Source organism: Lissotriton vulgaris, chromosome 5 (genome assembly GCF_964263255.1).
Source record: "Lissotriton vulgaris chromosome 5, aLisVul1.2, whole genome shotgun sequence".
Lineage (NCBI taxonomy): Eukaryota > Metazoa > Chordata > Amphibia > Caudata > Salamandridae > Lissotriton > Lissotriton vulgaris.
In genome coordinates, this window is record NC_141693.1 from 316,940,836 (window position 1) to 316,965,058 (window position 24,223).

Genomic DNA, 24,223 nt, shown 5'->3' on the forward strand with positions numbered 1-24,223 from the left:
ATGTAGCCCACTGTGGTGGGTGTCCAAATTTGCAGCCAGCAATAAAAAACAATGCTGGAAATTCTGTCAGACAATTTATCCCTAGCGTAGATAAGTTCTCTCTACATTTGAAAGAGTTGTTACCCCTGCATTGCACAGGGTCTACATTCCGCCATATTGGTGTATGGAAAATTCCCTAGTCAAACTCAAAGTCATCCCCTGTTCTGTTCTGACAACCTCAGCTTGAATGACTTAGAAGGTCAAACTCTCCTTGGTCAAATCCTGTTTATCACAAAGATCATCCACCTCGGAGACATGCCAGTCAAATCTCTGTCTGGGACATACGCAAAGTTTACTTGGATGGCCTTCAACAGCATTTATCAATCAGTTTGTCTACTTCCTGTGGTAAGCACTATTCTTGATCTACTTATGGTCAGTCATATCATACAGAAAGATCTTTGCAACCCGAAGCGAACAAATAAAAACCAACAGTGAAAAAAGCCAAGGAGAGGATGTGGCCTAACGGCTAGGGTGGTTGAACTCAAATCTGGGGAGCCAGGTTCAAGTTTCGGCAATGACCCTCAACATCCTGTGATTCTGGGCAAATCACTTAATCTCCCCGTGCCTAACAAAAATGAATGTGTCCTTGTGTAATGGAACTAGTGCTCATATAAAGTGCTCTGATACCTGATACCTTTGTGTCACGTTCTCACTATATAAAAACTCAGAAAAGAAAAAAAAAGCCAAATAGAGATGCCTATATTATCTGGTGAGGATGAAGCATCCAGGGCATATGGTAGATCATTGTGGTTTAACGTGGTACCACAAGGCCCTGATGCCAGATAACCTGTTGTACTAATGAGAGCTAAACCCCCAAAGCTAGGCTGTGGGAACCAAAGACTGGGGGCTGTCCCGGGTGTAGCCTGAGATGGGACTAGGTCACCCACACTTCTGTATTAAAGTCTCTCAGAGTGAGCAAACTGAGCCCCATCTTGTTATTTCCCAGAATTGTTGTTTGTGCCTAACTATGACAATCATGCCTGCTAGAGATTCTGGAATTGCTAGAGATGACCTACTGTGATGGGAAATACAATTATACTGCTTCTTTAGGTAAGGTCAAGGGCAGAACATGCACATTTTGCACATTGTTGTTATTGATTACCTTTCGATAGTTGGCTCGGGCATCTTTAAACCTTCGGCTCAGGCTACTAACCCGGTCTAGTACCAGTCGCCAAACGAGGTAGTTCTGGAGCGTGCTGCATTTAACAAAAAGACAACAATTTACACTCTTTAGGGGAAAATATTTGTGGCCCAATTTCCACCCATCAAATGGCACACTCTGCTTCAATTAACACCTAACAGTATACATAAACCATTTTTTAAATGCATTTGAAATATCTCATTACCTTAATGTTAGATTTATGAATACAGACAATATAAACCTGACCCTGACTCAGTTCCATGCATCACGTGTCTCTCTGGTAACAGTCAACGTATAAAATCTTTGAACTAATGACCCTCGGTGAAAAATGAGTATTTATTTCGTTAGCTCAAATATCAAAGCTAACACCATTTCTACACCAGTCTCTGCCACAGGAAGAGCAGAAACTATACATAATGGAATAAAGAGAATATCTAACACTGAGGCATTCAGGTCTCATCTTAGTATGCTATATATTAGATTATAAGTTATATGCTAAACACTCAAGAAGAGTTTCAGTCTGATACTTAGCATTGCAACAAGCTTTGTCATCAATGTACCTTGCAGAGTAGTTGGCAAGAATAGCTTTGAGTTGCTGCAGGTAGGGTACTCCATAGACAACCACTTCCTCTTCGGCCTGAACCTGGATGTTGACTGAAGACATAACTCCTTGCACAAATAGTGTCCAGTTGAAGTCCTGGAGTGGAAAATGAGATTTGCGTAATGTCATTGCAATCATTCTTAGATGCCTAGAAATAGATCAATTTTTTACTTCAAATCCAAGCTTGCTAAAAGAGATGGTGCCAACCACTGCTACACTGTCATAGACTTGGGGCGATGACAACGAGCATTCATGAATGTACTATTTATCTCAAGAGTCAGTTGGTAGAAATTGTTGGTGAGTTCTCTTGTAAGACAATAGATGATAAGAAGTGGCAGTCCAAAAAACTGTTTTTCTAAATGATTGCATACATTTTCAGTGTATTTATTTCAAATGTAAACACAGCCCTACTTTCTTGATATTGGCAGTGACATTTTCTCTATGTCACCTCTATCGAATTAGAACACTGGAATGGGAGGCGCTCCATTGAAGACAATTTAGTGCTCTGGGCTTCTGATGGCCTTTAGAAGCCTGGAGCATGAACATTCCAATGTTTGTTCACAGCTATTGCTTCACAGAGCCCAAGGGAATTTCACCCCCTCAGGCTAAGTGAGACCTTTGTTTTACAAATTAGAACATTCTGCTCTCTAGTGGCAGAATGTTCTACCAGCCTTAGAGCCCTCCACAGCAGGCTTTACAAGCCATTGAAGGCCCAGTCCATTGTTAAAGGCCCTCACCTTTGGCTCGGGCCTTTAACACTGGAGTGGGCCTTTAATGGACGGCAGATCCCACTACGGTGGGCTCGAAGGCTATAATAGTGCAGTCATCTTGACTTTTGAACTGTGTGTTAAGGCTGTTACTCTGGCTAGTGTTATGAAATAAAGCTTTATAAGAATGTATGCCTCTTTGATTCCCTAGCTTTATATCCACCTTCATGTATTACACCGTCATGATAGGAAACACTGCTTCTTAATGTATAAGCATGATTCTTAAAACCTTGAAGGTCTCCCCAAAATATTTTTAAGTAACATAAGCACAAATGATGTCAGTGAAAATGAGCCTATTACATATGAGGTCATAATATGTTGATTACATGATTATATTCATCTTTTAAAATAGAAACTGTGATTAATTCATGTCATGTGGTCGGTGCACTTTGTCTGCGTTTTGGCAAATATCAGCTTGTGGGAGAGTCTTGTGTTTGCTTTCTCTGCTTAAACAAGGGTATATTTTACAAACATTTTAAAGCCACCAACATATAGACACTAAAGCTCGGCAAAATGTGATTCTTACCAACTCATAAATGGGACTGACAACTGTGGTATAATTTACAGAAAACAAGAAAACAAAAAAGTAGAATAGTTGAAATCAGAACATCAACAGACATCCATTAAATGGGAATTGCAGACTCGTAATGCGGTCCAAAAAGCTTTGGACCTTCGTTCCAATGTCAGTGAATACCAGAACCAGAGAGAGTAAATGATTGACAAAATCCTCACTGGAAGGGCAAGGTGATGAAGTCTGGTTTACGTCACACATCTCCAACCTTTTCTGTAATAGCTGCTTTTATTCAATGAAAATCATCCAGAGTTACTAGTATTCCTGTTGTAAGAGCGACAACATCAGACAAGATAAACTTAGTGGCCGTCCTATGCAAGATTACCCTCAGGGACAACCTCACTGCATCAGGAGTGCTGCCAGCAGTAACATAAACAAGGCTTTGGCAATTTCGGTTACTTTTACATGGGTAAAACATAGCCATAACTGCAATTCCCCAGGCACTAAACTAATATTATTATTATAAGTCTCACCCACACCACGTTTTCTCATTCATATAAAAGTTTCAAATACATTTTAGAAATTTGACCATTTTTCATAGAACATCAGCTTATGAGTTCTGAAAATACACTTTCACGTCTGAGATACACAACTTTCAGTCTTGGAGAACATATATTAATTCAACCAAGCAAAAGCTTGTAATTTAGTATGCTGGGTTACACACAGGCGCACTACTTAGAGGTAGCTGGAAAGCTCCTAGAATCTCACGAGCTGCTCATGGCGGAAGCCTGGGTAGATGACTACTACATATGGAACGACGTGTTTTGATAGAATCCAAATCAGTAAACCCCAGTGAATTCCCAGCTCTGTTTCGGCCAATAGCGCCCTTTGTAAGTGCCCTTCAAGTCAATTCCATTCAATTCAATTCAACTCATATCAATTGTATAGTTTACTTCCAGAAGGCCTGATGCCCCAAAGACACAACTTACATTTAGGGGAAACTTCTCTTGCAGTTCGGAGAGGGTCATTTTGTTGTACAACAGCGTGACCTCATGCCTTTCTTCTGGGGGAGCAGTCGCCTGGGGAAGTTAAAAACATTACAGTTTACACATGACATTGACACTTGACAGTGGGCAGGGGTGCCTGTTATTCTATCAAATATGTTGCCCCTAAACATTGAAAAGTAAGTCAATAAATTAAACAACTTTCCTATTTGTGATGCTTAGGCATAAGCAAGCATAATTAAAGGGAACTTGAAATACTGCTTCCTGAATGTAACAAGTTGAATAGCCACGTGATCACATTATTTGTGACAAATACGCCAAACTAAATATTTTAAAGAGAGTAAAATGTGAAACAGTGTGCATCTTATAACATTTTTGGCAGTGAGAAAAATGTGAAACAATAAACATTGAGTCCCCATGATTAGATATTACAGATATATTTTTACTTTTATAGGTGGTCTTGCAACTCTACTTCCTGCCCTCTAAAAATGTGGAAATCGTGCTATAAGAATTTCCCGGAAGGACCCAGGGGCATATTACCAAGCATAAGCGATAATTATCACTATGCTTGGTTAGCGGCAATAATTTTATCGCCGTGCTTAGCCTATTTTTATTGCTTAGGAGCCTTGCTGTTATCAAGGTTTATCTCCTAAGCGATAAAAATCGGCCGAAATGCATGAATATCGCTGAAAAGTCAGCGATATTCATGCATTACCGAGCTAATGCTCTTAGCCATGTTATCCACCTACCATTGGATAACATGGCTAAGAACTGCTCAGGGCAGGCGTTAGCCTTTGGAGATATTCGTGCTTAGCGCAAATATTTCCAAAAGTTGGTAAATGGAGATAGCGATGTTAGCGACTGTTTTCAGTTGCTAACATCTTGGCACGCCCACTTTGCATGTCATTAGCGATAATTATCGCTGACATGCAAAGTGGGCCCCTAAATGCCCTCTATCACCTACAAGCTGTCGCTAACTGGTGTTAGCGACAGCTTGGTAATAGGGCGATGAAATTATCGCCGCATTAGCGGGAAAAAGTCCTGCTAATGCGGCGATAATGGCCCTTGGTAATATGCCCCCCAGAATTTCATGAAAATATCATCTATGGGAGAGGATCCTTGAATACAAGATCAAATGTAGACGATTTGTTTGAGGAAGTAAGCAAAATGATCTAACATTTCCTGTCTGCTGTGCCCTGCATCCACATGCACCCAGATCTCTTCCAGAAACAACACATTTCATAGAAAAAACTAACATTAGCAATGAATGTTTCCAGCTCCATGATCCGTGTCATTTCCTCTTGGACGAAGTTGTCATCTTTGGTCAAATTCAGGTCCTCTCGAATCATCTTGGCGATAGTGATCATGAACTGCAGATAGGCTTCTCTAACCTTCCAAAAGAGACAAAGCACTCACATGTTACCATTCAGAAATGGGTCAAGGCACAAAGGAGGCAAGTGATGTGTAAACAGAAATCATTGCATAATGAAAAATACCAGTGCATTATTACCATTGTGGCTTGAAAGAGTAACAGCAAAAACTACATTATATAAGCACAATTTTGAGATTTCAATTAGATGGTAAAATTCAAATAAATTGCACAGATTAAGATGGTTGGAGAGAGAGTCACTAAATGTTAGTACCAATCTCAGGCATTGGCCTACAGTATTCTTAGATTTTCATGTTATTTTTGGATTCACAAAAAACGAACCTTGTATGCACTGAAATTTAAGAAAAGCATAGATTTCTAGGTGTATGGCTATGTACTCTAATCTGGGCAATTTGCCTGGTTAGGGATAGGAAAAATGCACAATGCCACAGATATTTGTTCTCATTTTGGAAATATTTCTGATGAAGAGAAATACCTTCTCTTAGCCCCCTTAAAAAAGATAGGGGTGTTTGGGTAACTTATCCAGCCTAAAAGCATGGTTATGGATACTAAATTACGATTTGGGACTGTTTGAGAATACACACAAAATTCTGTCCTAGTGTGTGTTTCAATGACTGATTTCCTCTAGTGTAAGTGAAGATTATGAATTGAGATGTCCACCAATTTTGATTAATTGGGAGCAAGGTTTTTCAATTCCTAACATACATTGAGCCATTCCTAACCATAAGTAAACATCAACGATTCGGTGCAGGTTTGATATTTGGCCCAGGTGAGCAAAATTAGCCAAATGATCATGATATAGAACTGTGAATAATTAATGTAAAAGTGTTTGAGTATACATGCTCTCCAAATAAAGTGCATGCTAAAAGACACTATGGCCAGCGGCAGACGGCATGGATCAGGGTGGCGGGCGGGTTGGGGTTGTAAGAGGGGTGTAAGAAAAGGAAAAAAAACGTAACTTATTGCTGCATCTCTCCCACGTCATCTCTCTTCTGCGTCCGGGACAAACAGGAAGCTGGAAGCACCCAGTCTCTCCTGAGCTAATCACAACATCTGCAATGCAACGTTGTGATTGGTCTGAGCGTTGTAGTTTGCTGCTCAACCAGGTAATTGGGACCTGGGCATGTTCTCCACCCAGTCTGTAATACAGTCCGGGTGGAGAACATGCTAAGTGTGCATGACGCTTTGGCCGTCCCGAAATGGCTGGCCAAAGCATCATGTGCACTTACAGTGTGCTCACCACTCCTCCCCTGCCCTGCTCTGTGAGCAGAGACGACCTGTCCTGCCCAGGCAAGATGCCACAGCAGGAACAAATAAAATGTTAATAACATTAAGTTATTATCATTTTATTATTCCTTTCTTTCACTGCTTCTAAACAGTGGGGTGACGCTCCTTCACCTTAGCGAGGAGCCACCACTGACTATGGCCCAGACTTACTAAGGCTCTACACTAATGCTAGTGCGATGCAAAGCAATGCATTGTTTTTGCTATTCAGCACAAACTCTATTTTTCTGCAAGAAAGGTTCACTTTTCACAACTCAAAACTGCTTAGCACTAACAGGGTGTTACTGGGGCAGATCAAAGCAAATCCAAATCTGCTAAAGTAGCCAGCTATACTTTGTGTGGAAAGCCAACAGCTATTTGCAGCAAGGGCAAACAAGGGGAAATATTTTCACGTGTTCCAGAATAAGCATTGGAAGATTTGTCCTTAATTGGTCCCACTTTATCCTGATTACCAGAACTCAATTAAATTAACTTGCTGCATTCAAATCATAAACTAATTATCTAAACATCCTTGTGCCACAAGGATGGTCCCCCTCCGCCTACTTTTTTACCCTCCACTTAGAGCCCCTGTCAGAAATGTTACTAGTGGAAAACATAATATTATGCCTACGCCTACCATATCAAAATCTACCCTAGGGTATATAAACCCTCACTCATCAGCACCTAAAAAATCTCTTCAACAGATAATCAGTTGGGCAACGAAGCCTGATCAAGACTGAACTAATACTCAAATAATCCTTCCCCATCAGTACAAAGATGATTGAATTAACCGTCTCAGATATAACACTCAGTGTCCCACAAGTAGCCAAGCCTCTTGGGCTCTCACTTAACATCTCTCGGAATCTAATCTTATCTACAAGAGCAGCAACATCCCTACTCCGTCTTAAGAAAACTCTATTCTGCCAGAAGACCTCTGATCCCCAGTACAATCACTAGTTCTTTATCATATTGACGGTGGAAACGCCTCACCTCACAAAGCAACGCTGAACATTTCAGCTACTTTGGTAGCATTTGGAAATCAGAACATGTACATGTTACACCAATTTGTAAACAACTCGCTTAGCTCTCATTAGAAGCATGCATCACCTTCAAAAGTAACCGTATAACTTGCAAAGCCATTTACAGAGGGCTTTCTTCGTACTTTAAATATCAACTGAACAAAGAGACATAAGAGGGAAAGAAACACTAAGTTGACAAATTCTTGCAGCTAGAAAAGTAAATCTGTCATTTAGGCCTTCTCGTGCCTAGCTCTTAAACTCTGGAACCAAATACCAGAAGACATAAGAACCACCTCTAGGCCACCTACCATACTTTAAAATTCGCAAAACGCCCCCACTGATGCTCTACCTTCTACAGCTTCCCTGAACCCTTCTAGTTCAATTGGTATCTGTACTTCTCTGTTACTTAGGGCCTGCGTTGGAGTTTGGCATCTAGGCTACTTTATGGCAAAAGCAAGGAGTATCCTGCCTGCCAAACTCTCGGTCTGTCCACCTCATTTAGAGATGGGCAGACCCTGAGCTTTCTGTCAATGGAGCTCTTGGTGGTTGGGTCAATGGAAATCTTCCTCTGATGGCTCGACAGAGTATAGGTCCATCAGAGGAAGGGCATTACAACTCCCGCTCTATTTATGATGGATGGTGTGGAGTCCTATTTTCTGTCTCTCAACACTAGATCTAAAAACAAACAATGACCACCCCAGAACCTGGAGATAACTCCCAAGTGGTAATTATTGTGTTTGAGTTTTGTGAACAAATTCCCGGATGTACCATGTTACAACGCATACCATTACAACTACCTACTATTACAACGCGACCATTACAACGCATACCATTACAACGCATAGCGCTTTGAGGTGCTGGATAGTGGTAAGTATAATTTACTATTCTAACTCCAGTCCCCGTGGACACTAGGGAAGGTGTTGGATAGTAAATTATACTTATTCCCTCTCCTAGAGCGCCCCCCAGCGCAATGCGTTGTAATGGTATACGTTGTAAAAGTTGCGTTGTAATAGTAGGTAGTTGTAAAAGTTGCGTTGTAACAGGTGTATACCCAAATTCCCTCTTTGGGAATCTGTTCTGAAAAAAATGTTTTAAAGTTTGGTGGATAGCTGTCAAAACGTCTGGTGGGTATCCACCAAACCTTTTGCACTTTGAAAGGAACTGGCATGACAATGATTCATTTCAAGGTACAAGCGTTTTTTAGAAACAAGGGGAACCCATATGATAGCTAAGGACCATGGGTATAACTACGTTATAGGAAACAAAGGTACTTAGCTCATTTAGAATCAATACAATAAAGTATAGGAACACAATGGAATACTATACAATGTGGTTTCCTAACCCAGCCGGGTAAGGAATTTATTTCCAACAAACAATGTCAAATATACAATGTAGAACAATAGCGTGACACAAGCCTGTGCCGTACTAAAAAGGAAAAAGAAAGAATAGGAGTAAAGTGAAAGGGGTGCTTTTCAGGCAAAGGAAGAGAGCAAAGCAGGGTACTGTAAAGAAATTAAGGAGTACTGACAGTATCGCCTGGAATGGAGCATACACAATTTCATAAACAATATTGTGAGTGTAACCCCACTCGTGGGTGTCGAGGCGATACTGTAAGTACTCCTTAATTTCTTTACAGTACCCTGTGTAAATTCACACAGATGTTACACACCCACATGTCCATTTAAATGCATTTTTCTAAGTTTTCGCTATTTACCACAAGGTTTGACCTCGTGGTAAATAGCGGTTCAAAATTGCGAATTCGCAATTTTTAAATGTTTCAAGAATAGCATTTAAGGAATCTCTAATAGAGATTCCTTAAATGCTATTCCTCGCAAATTTGCGAGTTCTTAAATAGCGAATTTTGCATTTGGGATGATGAATCCCAAATGCAATATTTGTACTCGCAAAGGGCTAGATTCTCAGAATCTGGCCCTTAGCGAGCGCAATTCTGTTTCATGAATCGGGCTGTATGCCCCTAATAGATATATATTTATAATTGAAATGCTCATGCATCCTTTAACATGTGCTGTTGGATTTTATTAATCATTTGCAAATGTAATTTCAAACAAGAATGAATCCCACTAACATTTTGCATATTTGCTTGCATTTTAAATGTGCTATGCTTGTGTAACTCCTTGCTGTATAATGCACATTTTATTGAACTGTGCTAGTGAAGTATAGCCTCGTTTTCAAATCGACTCCAAAATAAGAGTCATCTCTTGTTATTATTGCTTGTATTTCTCCCTCAAGGACCTCTCAAATTCCCTCACACAAACAAGAACTTTCTGTCATCTTCTCATTAGTAGCTATTTACAAATGTCTACTTGTCACATGTTCCCAATCGTTTTTACTTGCATTGAGAGACAGTGTATCAAATGGATTCATTCCCTGTAGGTCCTAGCACTGTCAGCTGCTGCAAGAGGGGGGTTAAGATAGAGGATTTCTGGATGATGCTTTACCTATCGTCCCCAGTCACCATGTTCTGGAATTCAAACCAAGCTGAGTACCGTGAAGAGTATGCAGTGAAACGAAAGAGGGAGACCTATCCAGAAAGGCTTCATGAACAGCGTAAAGAACTGGAAGCTGATGAGACTAAAAGGGGATGACCTGCGGATGAGGCAGCTGAAGAAGGAGCGGTGGCATCACGTTTACTCAATATATTTCTCTTTCAGATGAAACCAATGAACGAAATGAGGTTACGGTAGGGTAGATTTGAAGGTTTCATTTCTCCCAATCCTGACACTATTGCTTCTTTACATGTTTAAAATATTTATAGTGGGGCAGGCATGTTAGGAAGTCTCCAGCTAGGATGGGAAGCCCTCTTAAGAAGGGACGTTGTGCGCAGACGTTGTGCAAATTCTTACAATGTGAAAAATGAATGGGTTACTGTAATGAACTCTGATTCTCCTTGATACTGAGTCCAGATGCATTCTCAAAAACTCTTTGTCACAAGTTTTAAACAATTTTCGGGCAGTTTTTGAAGGGGTAGTGGCAGCACACTGTTGAGACAATATCTGCTGTCTCTGGAGATCCTTTGAATGTTTATGTGACCTCAAAATGAAATTATTTATACATGAATAGAAACTGTTTGAATGCTAACGTTTCATGAAACAATTAATCAGAACCAAACCAACGTTGGCGTCGCAATGTTGTGTAGTTCCTAAAAGTAGATAGGATCTGCGCATTTATAGGTAACATAAACTAAGGGATTGGTGTCTAGACTGATTCCGGACACCCTTAAAGGATAAGTTAGCCTTTAGACCAGCTAGCTCACAGTGCCACCATAAGCCCCCTAACTTTATCAAGGGGTGAATAGTTTCAGACAACCATCAAACATGACAACCCTTGTTCCTTCAGGGATGGTGGAAGCAGTACAGTACTTTTCGCCCAGTTAATCGTGCTCACTCAGTCTCAGGGAGATACACAGAATAAACAGTGGGGGCATTTTCAATAAGCATTTATTGAATCAGTGCCATTCTAGTATAAAACATATTTGCTGTGACAATTATTAGACAGAAGCAAATGTAAAAGATTACAGGCACCAGCACAGTAAATAGGAGGTAGAATGCTACCATGGTGCTAAAACAGTGAATATATGCAGGCATATAAACATGACAGTAATCAAGCATACTCCTATGATGCAGACCCTACCTAAGTGCACCTAGCATGTATGTGGGTGTAAAGCTAAGAATCCCCTAGGAAAGAGCCAACCCCATTACCTGATTGGAGAGAATGAAGGACCCCATCTTGGTATTGAGTTGGACACCCAGGAACGGATGTCAGGCCATTGCATGTTAAAGCTTCAGCAGGCGGGGACCTCAGTGTCTTGTGTCAAAGTGGAAGCGTCTCCTCTACTAATCTAATGAAGGTAGGGTTCTTTTATACCACAAAGATAGCCACAATCGATATGTTGTGAGTACGATTATGTAAATGAGCCTAAATTAATACTTGCAACTATGTAAAGTAGTTTTGTCGCCCTTGGATGAAAATGACTATGACTTTTATACTGAGTATGCTAATCCTGTTATGTAAATCATGTGCAGGGGACTTTTCTAGGAATCCTCATGCATAAAAAATGAGGCTAGTTTCAAGGAAACCAATCGACATTTATTCAGCACACAACTTGATAAAAGGTCAGTGCTAGAACTGTTATGCAGAGCAAGCTAGGACAAATGTAGTTGCAAGGTCATTTTGCTACTTAGGTCTAGGTTGGGGTACATAACAGTGAAGCTCTGGTCCGTAGAAATAGCATTGGCTTGCATCATTTGTATTGCTCTCTGGCTATTTTGCTTTAAACATGTTGGACATTTGTGGGTCTTTTGTTTTCTTTTACAATGGTTTTCCGAACAGAGCATGGGGAGTCAACAATCCCTGGGTGGCAAAGCAGTATAACAGAAGGACAGAACTCTGGAACCCACACTTGCACTGGAAGGCACCCCAAGTGACCATTTTACACCCAGCACCATGTGACTGGGGACCCCAGAGTGTACACTCCGGTGACAGTTCTATTCTCCAGACAGACTCCTGAGACTTTACCAGTTAACATGTGAGTGGACTCTTCACCTGTGTTTGTGTGGTGGGTTTTTATTGTGCCTCAACCTCACCAGAAATTATGACCACTTCTGTGCAACAGAGGCACTTACAACCTCACCACTAGTGACTTGCATGAGTAAGCGCTGGAATGGTCACCTCCCTATCCTGAAAGTCAAGTGCTCAAGGTGTGTACTGTGTGCTCAGTTATCAGTGGCTATAGTAGGGCAGGCCATGGGACATCATTGCTAAAATGATTCATTCCTCATGGTCAAGGGAAGAAAGATCTGTGCCCAGTGGCTTCAAATGGGTTCTGCCACCCCGGACTTTTGAAGAACATTGTCTGGAACTTCCAAGAGCCCTCCAGTTGTTGAGTTTTAGTCCACACCCATTTAGGAGGGCTCTGTCCTTTCACCAAATCAGGCATATAAGAGGCAGATGTACAGAAACAGCTACAATGGTGAATGCTAAGCAAAGGGGTGAAGCTTGCAGTTGTTTCAACCTGAACACCGGAGGCAGAAGCATCTTCAGCTGCATGCAAATAGAAAGGATGGAGAAGTGTGGCTCAGGGGTTAGAGGCGGCAGACCTGGAAGCTGAGATCGGTCCTGGACCAGGGTTCAATTCCCCACCTCGGTGGGTCTTGGGCTCAAAAATTCCACGGACTCGATAATTCTCGTTCCGGTGCCTACTCGACTCACGGGTTCACACTCTGCGACTCTGGGCAATAGCTTGCTTAATCTCCACTATGGCCCCTCGCGGCAGGATGCCTGGCTTTCACCTTGTGGATACCCTGCTGGGGTTATCTCACAGGGGAATACCAGGACGGGTTCCCAAGGCAAGCACCTTGATGCTTTCGGGTGATACGTGCGCTATATAAATCGCAATACATTTACATTTACATGATCTATATTCTGGACTCATTGCACCACCATCCATATTTTCATTATGGCACATAGGTGTATGTAGCTGTAGTGTATGTAGCTATTTTGTGTTTGCAAACATTCCGGTTCACAGAATCAGCCCGTTTGCGAATGCAAAAAATGGCTTTTCCCATGTATAAAACCCTATTTTATGAATCGCAAAATGGGTTTGCGACTTGGTATTTGGACGGGGCACGTTTAAAACTCTATGTTTCATACATTTGGAATAGCAATTACCTGAATGCGTTTCCCAGAAAATCGCAATTAGGTAATCGCTATTCCGTATGTTCATATATGTGGCCCATTGTGACCTATCCAATGCTGCCTATACTTGCTTCATCCCATTCGCTGATGCCTCCTGTCCTTCATATAGCTTAAAATATCAGTCTGTGTCTTCACTCTTCACCCTGTTAATCGCCGACATCAGTCTCAATGCTTGACAGACTCAGCCACCTGATGGACCCTTGTGAGCACCAGAATGCTATAATTTGTGTCTTTCTCTCCCCACAGCTGCCTATATATATTTGTTTAATGATAGGAACTCAGCTGTCTATAGATGCATCAGTGGAATAAGCATCTGACAGGAACACCCCGGAGACTCTCTGCCAAACCAGCACTAAAGGCACTCCATTGGCTGCCGATTCGAGAAAGAGTCATATTCAAGGCCCTATGCACCACCCATAGGGCCCTGCAAAACCTTGGGCCACCAATGCTTAAGACCATGATCTACCCCTACAAACCCAATAGGCCCCTCCGCTCCTCTCAAAGGAACCTGGCTACGGTCCACAGAGTAAAGAAAGCCCGCACTGGAGGACGCCGCTTCTCGGTCACAGCCGCTACTCTTTGGAACGCGCTTCCAACTCAGCTCCGGGCCGAACCCAACTACATGAAGTTCCGAAAACTACTCAAAACGCACCTCTTCCCACAATAAACTCCTCTCCCTTCTTTTACCCTCTGTCCCCCCCCTCTTCCTCCCCTCAGCTGTATATGCAATCTCAGCGCTGGGACGCTCTCGGGCAGCCATGCGCTATACAAATCCTGCTTTCATTTCATTTCATTTCATTCATCTACATCATGTATTGGCAGATCGAGCTCCTATTTGCCAAGTAAAATTACTGCACCATAATCAATCCCCCAATCCAGTGGCCATCTGATATCAACATTCTGTCGTTTTACTTATTTACATACTTATTTACAGGGCCAATCGCTGCAGCAAATGCCCCAGTAGAACTTCAATTCTCAGGAATAGTTTGCTTTGTTCTTTCTCCATCTGATAGGGTGTTTGTAACATCATCTGGGAACCTTCGCCTGTGTTAGATGTTGTGCAATGTGGAGGAAAGATAGGAACCACTTTGGTGCACATGGCCCTCAACAATGGGTAAGGATGATCAGAAATGGGGTCTGTTAAAGTCTGGTAATTAGTTATGGATGCATATCGCTGGAGGGACAGATGAAAAGCTGTGGACGTTAATGGGCATTCACCTTATACTTTCACCCGGATAATGATGAATATTTTCCTTTTCAAAAAGTTACAACATTGCCTTTTTTGACATTCACCTTCACCCAAGCAAAGTTGTTTTCCTGGGTTGGTAGACACGTTTTACCTCACAGCGAAATAATAATGTCCCCAATTAACCCTTTCGCTGCGGCGGCAATTCCGCCACAGCGCTAAGGGGCGGGGGGGCCGCATGGCGGTCCGACGCTGGTGATGGAACCGCTCCGTCACGCCCCTCGGGTGAGCTGTGCTTGTGCCGGCATGGTTCCGTCACGGCCCCGCCCGCTCAAAAGAACGCGCCACGCAGGCGCGGCGAGCGGGCGGTGACTGAACGGTTCCGTCACCAGCACAGCCCACCCGAGAGGCGTAACGGAGCGGTTCTGTCACCTGCGTGGGATGGGTTAAACCAAAATAAGCAGGAAATTGTATTTAGTTGATATCTTGTCTACAAAGCTTAACAACATGTAAAGTGCATAGATTTTCCAGCTGGTTCGGTCTGATTATACATTTAAGGCATTTCTATGTCTTCTGAAAACAGGCACATGATGGACGGATACGTTGATGTCTCAAATAATGAGAAAATAGGGCTGTCCTGGTCTATTGAGTGGTTGTCCTACAGGAGTTCTGAATGCTCCTGTTATGGCTAATTAGTAAACATCACCACCATTTCACTGACATACACCTAAAAATAAATGGAGAAAGAAAGTGTTGTTCTGCATAAAAATTGCATAACTAATTAGAGACCATGGGTCTCCTTTTTACACCATTGCTATATTAAAGTAACCTACAATATTTACTTACCCTTTGATAATTTCCTCCATTAAAATAGTAATCCCTGGAAGGCATTCCCAAGACCGGCTGGTCAATCTAAAGGACAAAGCAAGACATGTCAATTGGTCTTAAGATTACTTTGAGTAATGATAATTTCACGTCTTAGCAGCCAGCAAGAGTAGCGTCAACATTTCATACAATATCGAATAACAATAATGAGCGCCTATTTAGCCCTACAAACACAGGAACCTATACTGAATGGGATTTTAAACGTTACTATCATGAAAGTCAATGGTACTCATTTAAATTCAACCAAGTATTCCAGAATGGGAGGCTGAGTAGATCTGTTTGGGTTGTAGCTATGACTTCCAGCTTACAAACATTCCTTTTTCACTTATTTTATTCTACAATATGTCATTTTCATTCGTTAAGGCCATGAAGACCATCATAGGACCAATTGGCATTAGAAAGAACCTGCCACTACAAACCACTCAGCTACTTTGCACAACAAAAGAAGTGTCAGATTTCCATTTACTTTTTGAAGCAGTAAGAATTCCGAACAGTAGTCACAAGCACATGTCTCCATTACTTCACTGAGCTACTCTGAACATCGATAAGGCACATACCTATTATACTGATAGAGTATACGCATTAATGAGAACCCAACACATAAAGGTACATGGAGCTGTTGGGTGGTAGTAGGTACGTTAAACTATTTAGCTATCTTATTGAGGGTTTTAGAAAATATTGTCTTTAAATAGCTTCCTAATTTGACAGAGGATTGGCAGCTAAGATCCTAAATAACAGCAACCACCCCTTTATTTTGATTGAGGTTTCAGCAAGGTCATATATACTAAGGTGATAAAAAAGTAAATACATGTAATAAGCATTATGCATCGTATCATATATTCTAAATGTGAAAACTAAATAAATAATATAAAATAAAAAGAGAAACAAAATACATCACTAGAGCCAAATAATCCTCAACCAGATGGCTTAGATCCTTCCACCCAAGTAATGTAGCATAGGTGACAATTTTAACAAAAAGGCTAACTGAGTGCCTCTTAGCCGTGGTATCGTTTTCTTTAATAACAAACAACTAATCACTTCCTGGAGCCAAAATGCAGATGATGCTTTTTTTTTATCAATCTAACTCTTTGAGACCATACGACGTGCAATCACAATACAGTTAACCACAAAGGGATTGACTTGCCTTGAAACTATTATATCGCCATTGATTCCACACGTGATATCTGTCCTATCTGGGTAAAGTAATACTGCCTATTAAATTTCTGGGCAATCGTAGAACATATAAATGAAATCTGGATTATTGCACCAGGAGACACAAAGATGTTGACCGGAGCATCAACATTCCAATGTTTGTTCACAGCAGCTGCTGTGATCAAAGGCCTCACGGAGCCCAGGGGATTTCAACCCCTTGGGCTCCATGAGGCCTTTCAGTTACAAATTAGAACATTCTGCCCTCTAGGGTTGAAATGTTCTAATAGCCTTAGAGCCTTCTGTAGTGGGCTTTAACGGCGTTCGGCTCGGGCCTTTAAAGCTGGAGTGGGCCTTTAATGGGCTGTAGAGCACACTTTAGGCGGGCCCTAAGACTATATTAGATGGCTTAATGTAACACATGTTATCAGAAAAGACATATGGGGAAGTGCATATAGATCTCTTGTCCCGATAGCTGTAAGTTTCCCTAAACAGAATTTCCAAGAGACAAATAATATGCTGAGATGGAGTTGGTGCTCAAAAAAGCTATCAACATTAAGAATTCTGCATTATAAAGGTGGGCATACTTAAACACTCTTCAGGTCGACCATATCACTATTGTAGCTCCTTGAAGCTAAGCAGCTTATTTCCGCTAATCGTCGGGTCAAATAGATGCCAGGTTGTTATTACACGAAAGGGATTATATTATAAATCTATCATTAATCAACAATTCACCATTTGTTACAAACATGCTTAAAGAAAAGGCATTTGCACAGGCAATTTTCCACAGCTTGAATTAGCTCCCTGATTTCATATCTTTTCCACAAATTACACTTAGAATCACGATTTCTCTAAAACTTTAAACAATATTTTTCAAATGATTATGTGGCAGAACACTGAGGGCCTCTTTTATGAGAAGTGACGCATCGCTGCGTGAAAGCAGCAATGCCTCACTTCTTTTTGCACTCTCATAACGACATGAAGGATGCGTCATATTTATTGTATGACGCATCATGTCGCAAGGAGTTACATATACATCAGTATTTCTAACGTATCTGTAGGCGCAAAAGTGCCGCATTGCTGGAGTGTGTCACAAAAGTGACGCAACTCCAGCAATGAGTCATTCAACATGGGCAAGTTCATGTTAAATGTTCCTACGTCAGTCTTACGCCTGAGGCAGGCGTAAGATATTGGCGCATTTGTGCCATAGAAGTGGCGCAGTGAAATCTGATAGATCTCACTGCGTCACTTCTATGACCCTTGCTTGCGTCAGAACGCACCCACCTGCATACATTACACCTGGCGCAGGTATAATAAAGTGACACATCTACCTAGATGCGTCACTTTGTAAATATGGCGCAACAAGGAGCAATTTTTACACTGCTGGTGCTTCACAAAAAGTGACGCAAGGGCTCATAAATAAACCCCTAACTTTATTGCCATTAGTGATGCTCATTTTATTTCAAAGTTGTTTTCTCCTGGATTGAAAAGATTATGTAAGACTTCAGCTGAAAGCTAATTAGGTCTTTCACCATTTTCATCCTTTTTTTTAGATTTTTATTTAGCGTGAACTCGACTTGGAAGGTATCAGAGCGCTTTACATGAGCACCAGTTACATTACAGATGTACACATTAATTTTCGGTTGGCACGGTAAGATGAGTGATTTGCCCAGAATCACATGATGTTGAGCGTTCCTGCCGAGACTCGAACCCAGTTCCCTAGCTTCGAGGTCAACCACTCTAGCTGTTAGGCCACATCCTTTCCCCTCCCCATGCTTCAAACAGGGGAAATGCAGTACACTAACATCATTGAATAAGGTAGCCATGGCCTGTGCAGGTAAGAGTGGTGAGGCCAGGTTGGGGGGGATTTGACATACGACCAAGAGGGTAAATTAAATAAATAATACATTTTCCCTTGTCGTCGTCGGTCGAAATCCCACCCCACCACCACTGCCCTTACCTCCATAGGCCGCAGCTGTGGATAAGAATGTCTATAATGCGCTAATGAAAGGTGAGAAAGTGGACAGAAACATTTACATTACGGTTGAAACCCATCACCGTTGAAACCGATGCCCTACTCTTTCAAAATAAGTAAAAGAAACAGCCTGCTCTAATGAAATTTGCCCTGCTATCCATTTTACGCTAGAGATCCTCCATTTATCTTCCTTGATTTATTCTGCCATCCCCTTTGCTTTTGTTTGCCCTTGTTTGCTCCTGTCCTCATTTAGCCATTGGAAATCTATTCATTACGTAATTTGATTCCAGTTGGCCTTTCCAGGCCACTAAAGCATGGGTCACAGGTCATCAGGTCACCGTGTAGCGTCCCTGGAGGTCATGGCTGGTGCACCATTGGGAACAATAGCTCATGTCTAGATTGATGCAGTCTTTTCTTACAGTGCCTGTGTCACTCACACTGCAAAATCTGTGGTATTGAGCAGCTCATCTTGGCTGTGTATATTTTTAAGATGTTCACTAGAATGCTACTAAGCACAACTGAGACTGAGGTAATTTTCTCTAATTGTTGCCCCTGTTCTGCCTTTCCTTCCTCCTGACATTTCTCACCATCTCTTCTGCCCTCAGAGACCCACATGCTCCACTCCCTTGCCCACCCATTGCCATGAGGAAGGATAGCACAATCACGAAAAACAATGCAATATTGTAGAGAAGTCTGCTTGAATGAAACGGGCCTCCACTAACAAGCGATACCCTGGCACAAATAGAGTAAACTAAAGGCCTCCATAATACAAGAGAACAACTAACACCCTATTCAACCATAAAACCTGCCTCGCGGAAAACTACACATCTATTTACATTGCTCAAAGTCCGCGTAATAATCATTTGTTGACCAGCTAATTGTCCTAACTTCTTTTAACTTTTTTCCCTCATAGCACCCCACACACAAACGCGCACACACACACACACACACACACACACACACACACACACACACACACACCCTTACCCAACACCCCATCCCTTACCCAATAATCTAACCATGGTAATCCTTAGCTTTAGGAGGTAATAACCCCAAATGATACAATGCTTCCGAAACATTTAATAAAGATGACCGGGGGCCTCATTTATGAAAAGTGACGCATCGTTGCAAAAAGACAGCGATGTGTCACTTTTCAATGTGCCCTCCCTGCGGCACTAATGATGCGCCATATTTACAGTATGACGCATCATCGCGCAAGAAGTTACAGATACGTCAGTATTTCTGACGTATCTGAAGGCAAAAAATTACGCAATGCTGGAGTGTGTCACAAAAGTGACGCAACTCCTGCAATGGATCATTACACATGGGCAAGTCCCATGTTAAATGTGCCTGCGTCAGTCTTACGCCAAGATATTGACGCATTTGCGTCCTAGAAGTGGCGACGTGACTTTGTAAATATGATGCAACATGGCACATTTTTTACACAGCTGGTGCGTCACACAAAGTGACGCACCAACGGTGTAAAAGTGACGCGAGGCCTCATATATAAGGCCCCCAGTTTTTATAAAAATAAACTTTGGCGTTTGCTCAATTTAATGGATACGAGGCGGGTGAACTTTTCGTGTAACTAAAGCATTGGCTGGTAGCACACAGTTATTTACATACAGACAGCACACTTTCCAATCAAATGGCCCCTAAATTTGTACAGACATACAGTCTTACTGATAAAATTTGATTGTACACATATGATGATGTGTGGAAATCGAGTTCCAGTGAAAAATTATTCTATGTGCATCTCCAAGTAAAGTGTCTTGATTTGTATTGGTCCTATAAAATCTCAGTTTTTATTACAATTCCGAATTATAACAAATGTGCTTAATTTTTGCTTTCCTGTTACACAAAATTATATTCTACAGCCTTTCCTTTTAACTTCCTGTCCCTCACCCAGATTGTTCCATAATTGACTTTAATTTTCTTTCTCTGACTGCAAAGTGGGAGTAGTTTGTAAACACCGATCTCCATGTAAAAAACATAAGTAGAAATTTGTCAGAAGACTATCCTGACATCTCACCTCCGTTTTTGAAAAGCAGCAAATGTGACCATATAAATACCCAATGTAAAGGTATCTGTATTGATTGCTTGAACTTACGCAAGCCACCAAAAATCGACTTGCGACCTGAAAGTTTGTGAAACACTGGACTAGCGCACCCTTTGCCTTACAAACAATCATATACTCCTGTCCCTAATCTTTTCTTTAATGCACTGCCTCATTTAAACCTTACAGAACTTCTGTCATGTGCTTTAACCCTAGCCAGGCTTACCTCAACATACCCTAATTTTACCTCTGCTGTCGGATTTGGCCCAACAACCTCAGAAGCTGCACTCCACTGTCATTAAAGTCTATTGGGTCCAAGATTCCACCTTTAATTGTATCTGAGGAATTGGGAGAAACCCTGCATGATCTGGCAAAAAGGAGAAGCAACTATAAATCAAACCTCCAACCCAGTCGTCCCCTCCTCATAATGCCTCACAGCGGCATCTCTGCTACAAAGCCAACCTTTCTCCTCTCCTACGCACCCATGCCCTAGATTGCTTTTGTCCTTGACATATTCTGAAGGCTTCATACTGTGTCCTTCTCAAGTAATCGTCACAGCTAGATCGTCCACTAGCCCTTAATTATAGGTCTCTCTTCGACTATCAATTCTTGTGGCTTCTTTCACACACTCCACCCCTGCTAGAGCCAACAACTTCATTGAAACCACTGGCAATCTCCATGATAACTCCCAGAGGAAACACTCCCTTTGGAAAAATTAGCCATAACCATTTCCTCTGATAAAAACCCAAGCCAAAAAATAATGTTGGCTATTGACATGTATGTATGTCTGTAACCTTCCTTTGTCCTCACAGCACCCTCAGATCCTGCAACCACTGTTCCCTAGTTCAACACACTTATCCTGTCATACCTCACCCTCTCTTTGCCCTTAGCTATATTCACCCTGCATCCCACTCTGTTCTCTAACTTCATCTATCAACATTGACAGGAGTACACTCTTTCGCTTCTGGTCTCACCTTTTGGCACATTTTTAACATTAAAACTGCCATTCACCCCGCTTTGATATTCCCTAGCAATCCTCAGTCTGAAATCCCAGCCGTTACCCCCTCTAAAATACAATTTGCCCCCCTTACCACTTGCTGTCCTTGTCCTTGCCCTTCATGACACCTTCACAGCTAACACTCTAAGCTCTGCAGGTTTTCACATTCAGCAACTTTCCCCCCTTTTTTATTAATTTATGCATTGAATGGACGTAACGCAGGCCAGAGAGATCCTATGGTGCAGGGGATCCCCAAACTTTCAACGGGGCCCCTTTGTGCTGAAGGTCAATGAAAATCTGTGAGATATAGGACATTCAGTCGACCCTCGTCAAGTTCTGCAAGGGGTGGAGAGGGTATAATAATGTGTTAAGTGACTGGCAGTGAACCTTGTGGCACGCCATCTGGCTGCATCCTTTAACTCTTTCTACCTCGTGAATGCCAATCGCCCATTTCCAGCTGTGCCTCTTACCTTGTTCCTTTTAGTAAGTTGTCTCTGTTCTACCATCACCAAATTGTCTACACAATGTCATGCGCTATTCTAAGTCATGTACACAACGTGCATTTCCTTTGGAAATCCCATGCCCCCTTTTCCAATCATTCCTGTTAACTTGCTCCTTCACCAATGTATAACCCCCAATAAAGCGCACATTTGGTCTCCTCGTGCAATCATATCACCAGCAGATCCTCAAGCCGAGGTCATAACAGACACTGGCAGCACCACCTGGCTGCTGGTGACTCACTGTTCTGTAGCCACTTCGCACAATCCCCCCAAAAACATACACATTGTGGTCTACCATTACTGCAAAACAAAGCTCTTTGAGGGACAACCACCATCCCCTGTCACCAACCATACATAGCCCCAGCTGGTTTGCCACAGTCATGCCAGAGCAATACTGTGACCACTAACCTGCAACGCCCCCGGACTCAATCCCCGACTGCTTGCCACAACTCTCACTCAAATATACCACTTTAGCTGCCATTCATGGAATGACCTGTGGGCTATTGACAGGACCACTTCTTAGCCCCAGCTCAGAAGCCTAATGATCCGCCCAACTTCCTTTCCATCTCGCCAGGTCTCACCAATTCTTCAATGCCCACTCAGAACCAGTCCCTCCTCCCCCTCCAGCTTCCAGAGAGTCATGCGACACCCCAACACCATCTGTCTTCATCCACCTACCCTGTTTGTAACCGTGAAATCCAACCCACCCAAGCTGCTGAAATCTTGGCTGCTCACCACTCCCTTCCCTGCTGAAATCAATACATCTACCCCCAAATATCTCAACCAGCTAAACGATAGCCCCTTAGGGACGCATAGAAAAATCAAATCAGGAAGCCTTACCCTGTGCATCTAAACTTACACCACCTTCAAACATACTGCTATTAGCCCTGAACCTATCTCTCTACACTTTGCCGCCCAAACCGCACCACCCTCCTGGAATCCTTATGGGAAACAATAGAATCATCATTCCTCAGGAAGTGTTGAACTATAAAGAGTCTTTTCGCATTGGAAATTTTCCTGCAGCTCATAGAGCTGCTCCACACAGTGCATGTGACCACTGCCCTCTCTCTGGGATAGTTACCTGCTCTCTTAATCTCTTCCCAGGGTGTCCAGTCTAAACATCCCAGAAAAACGGGTCAGTGTAGGAAGTTGGCTCTATATATAGTACACCAAAAAAATGTATACTGTGCACAGAGTCTAGGTATCCCTTATAAGTGGACAAGGGGTTGCTCTAGCAATCCCATGGTGCTCTCCCTTGGGGTATTGTGATCAAGCAGCCTTAGGCTAATCCGAGAGAAGTGTTAGACATCAGCAATACACACACAGTCAATAAATGGTACACAAGACTCAATGAGGAAATGCACACCAATTCATAAAAATAACACCTATCTTTATATATATGTAGGCACCAGATTCAATACGATCGGGTAAGTACCTTTCTAGTTAGAAATATTAGCAGTTTTCAAAACCTGACTGCATTTTTGTACAGGCGGCAATGTTATCCTACGGAGGAAAAACAAATACTGCATACAAGTTCCTAAAAGTACCTAATGAGAACAATATCCTGAACTTAAGTAGAGTATGGAGCAAGGTCCAAGGCAGCACCAACAGGTCACCTCGGGCAGCACTGAGATGGCCGGGTGCAGAGGTGCAATAGTCTGGTGCCCTGTTGAAGTCAATGGGGATTGGTCTGATCACAAAGAGGCTGCCGGATTGGAATGATGCGCCACTTTGGCTGCACTAACAGGAGAGATCAGGTCTTACGATGCCCGGGACATTGGAAAACGTTTGGTCCTCTTCTCCTTGGGCCGGCGTGGCTGGGTGTAGAGGTGTCCTGAGCCATCGGGTTTTTGTAACCGGAGATATTCGCGGAAGAGGGGTCCTGCATAAAGAGGCTGTAGACCATGTCAGGAAGTCCACAGCTGGGAGCCCCAAGTGGACTTCAAGTCTGGAGGGTCTAAGGACCACACTGGCACCATTGGCCCACTTTAACTCGGGTTAGGGGCGTGGATTCAGTGGTGCTTT

The 24,223-nt window shown here is 42.3% G+C and overlaps 1 protein-coding gene and 1 pseudogene across 2 annotated transcripts in view; one reads left to right on the forward strand and one right to left on the reverse strand.

Annotated features, from left to right (window-relative positions):
• The window catches only part of MMEL1 (membrane metalloendopeptidase like 1), a 1,016,153-nt gene that overhangs the window by 170,954 nt on the left and 820,976 nt on the right, over positions 1-24,223 (reverse strand). For both annotated transcript variants that reach the window (XM_086921554.1, XM_086921553.1), the window contains exons 8-12: positions 15,483-15,548; positions 5,320-5,454; positions 4,049-4,138; positions 1,741-1,877; positions 1,142-1,235 (exon numbers count right to left, since the gene is read on the reverse strand). In XM_086921554.1, the coding sequence (XP_086777680.1) occupies positions 1,142-1,235; positions 1,741-1,877; positions 4,049-4,138; positions 5,320-5,454; positions 15,483-15,548 (522 nt within the window). The remainder of the gene's footprint in view (positions 1-1,141; positions 1,236-1,740; positions 1,878-4,048; positions 4,139-5,319; positions 5,455-15,482; positions 15,549-24,223) is intronic.
• LOC147710809 (protein PET100 homolog, mitochondrial pseudogene) lies at positions 10,111-10,411 on the forward strand (annotated as a pseudogene).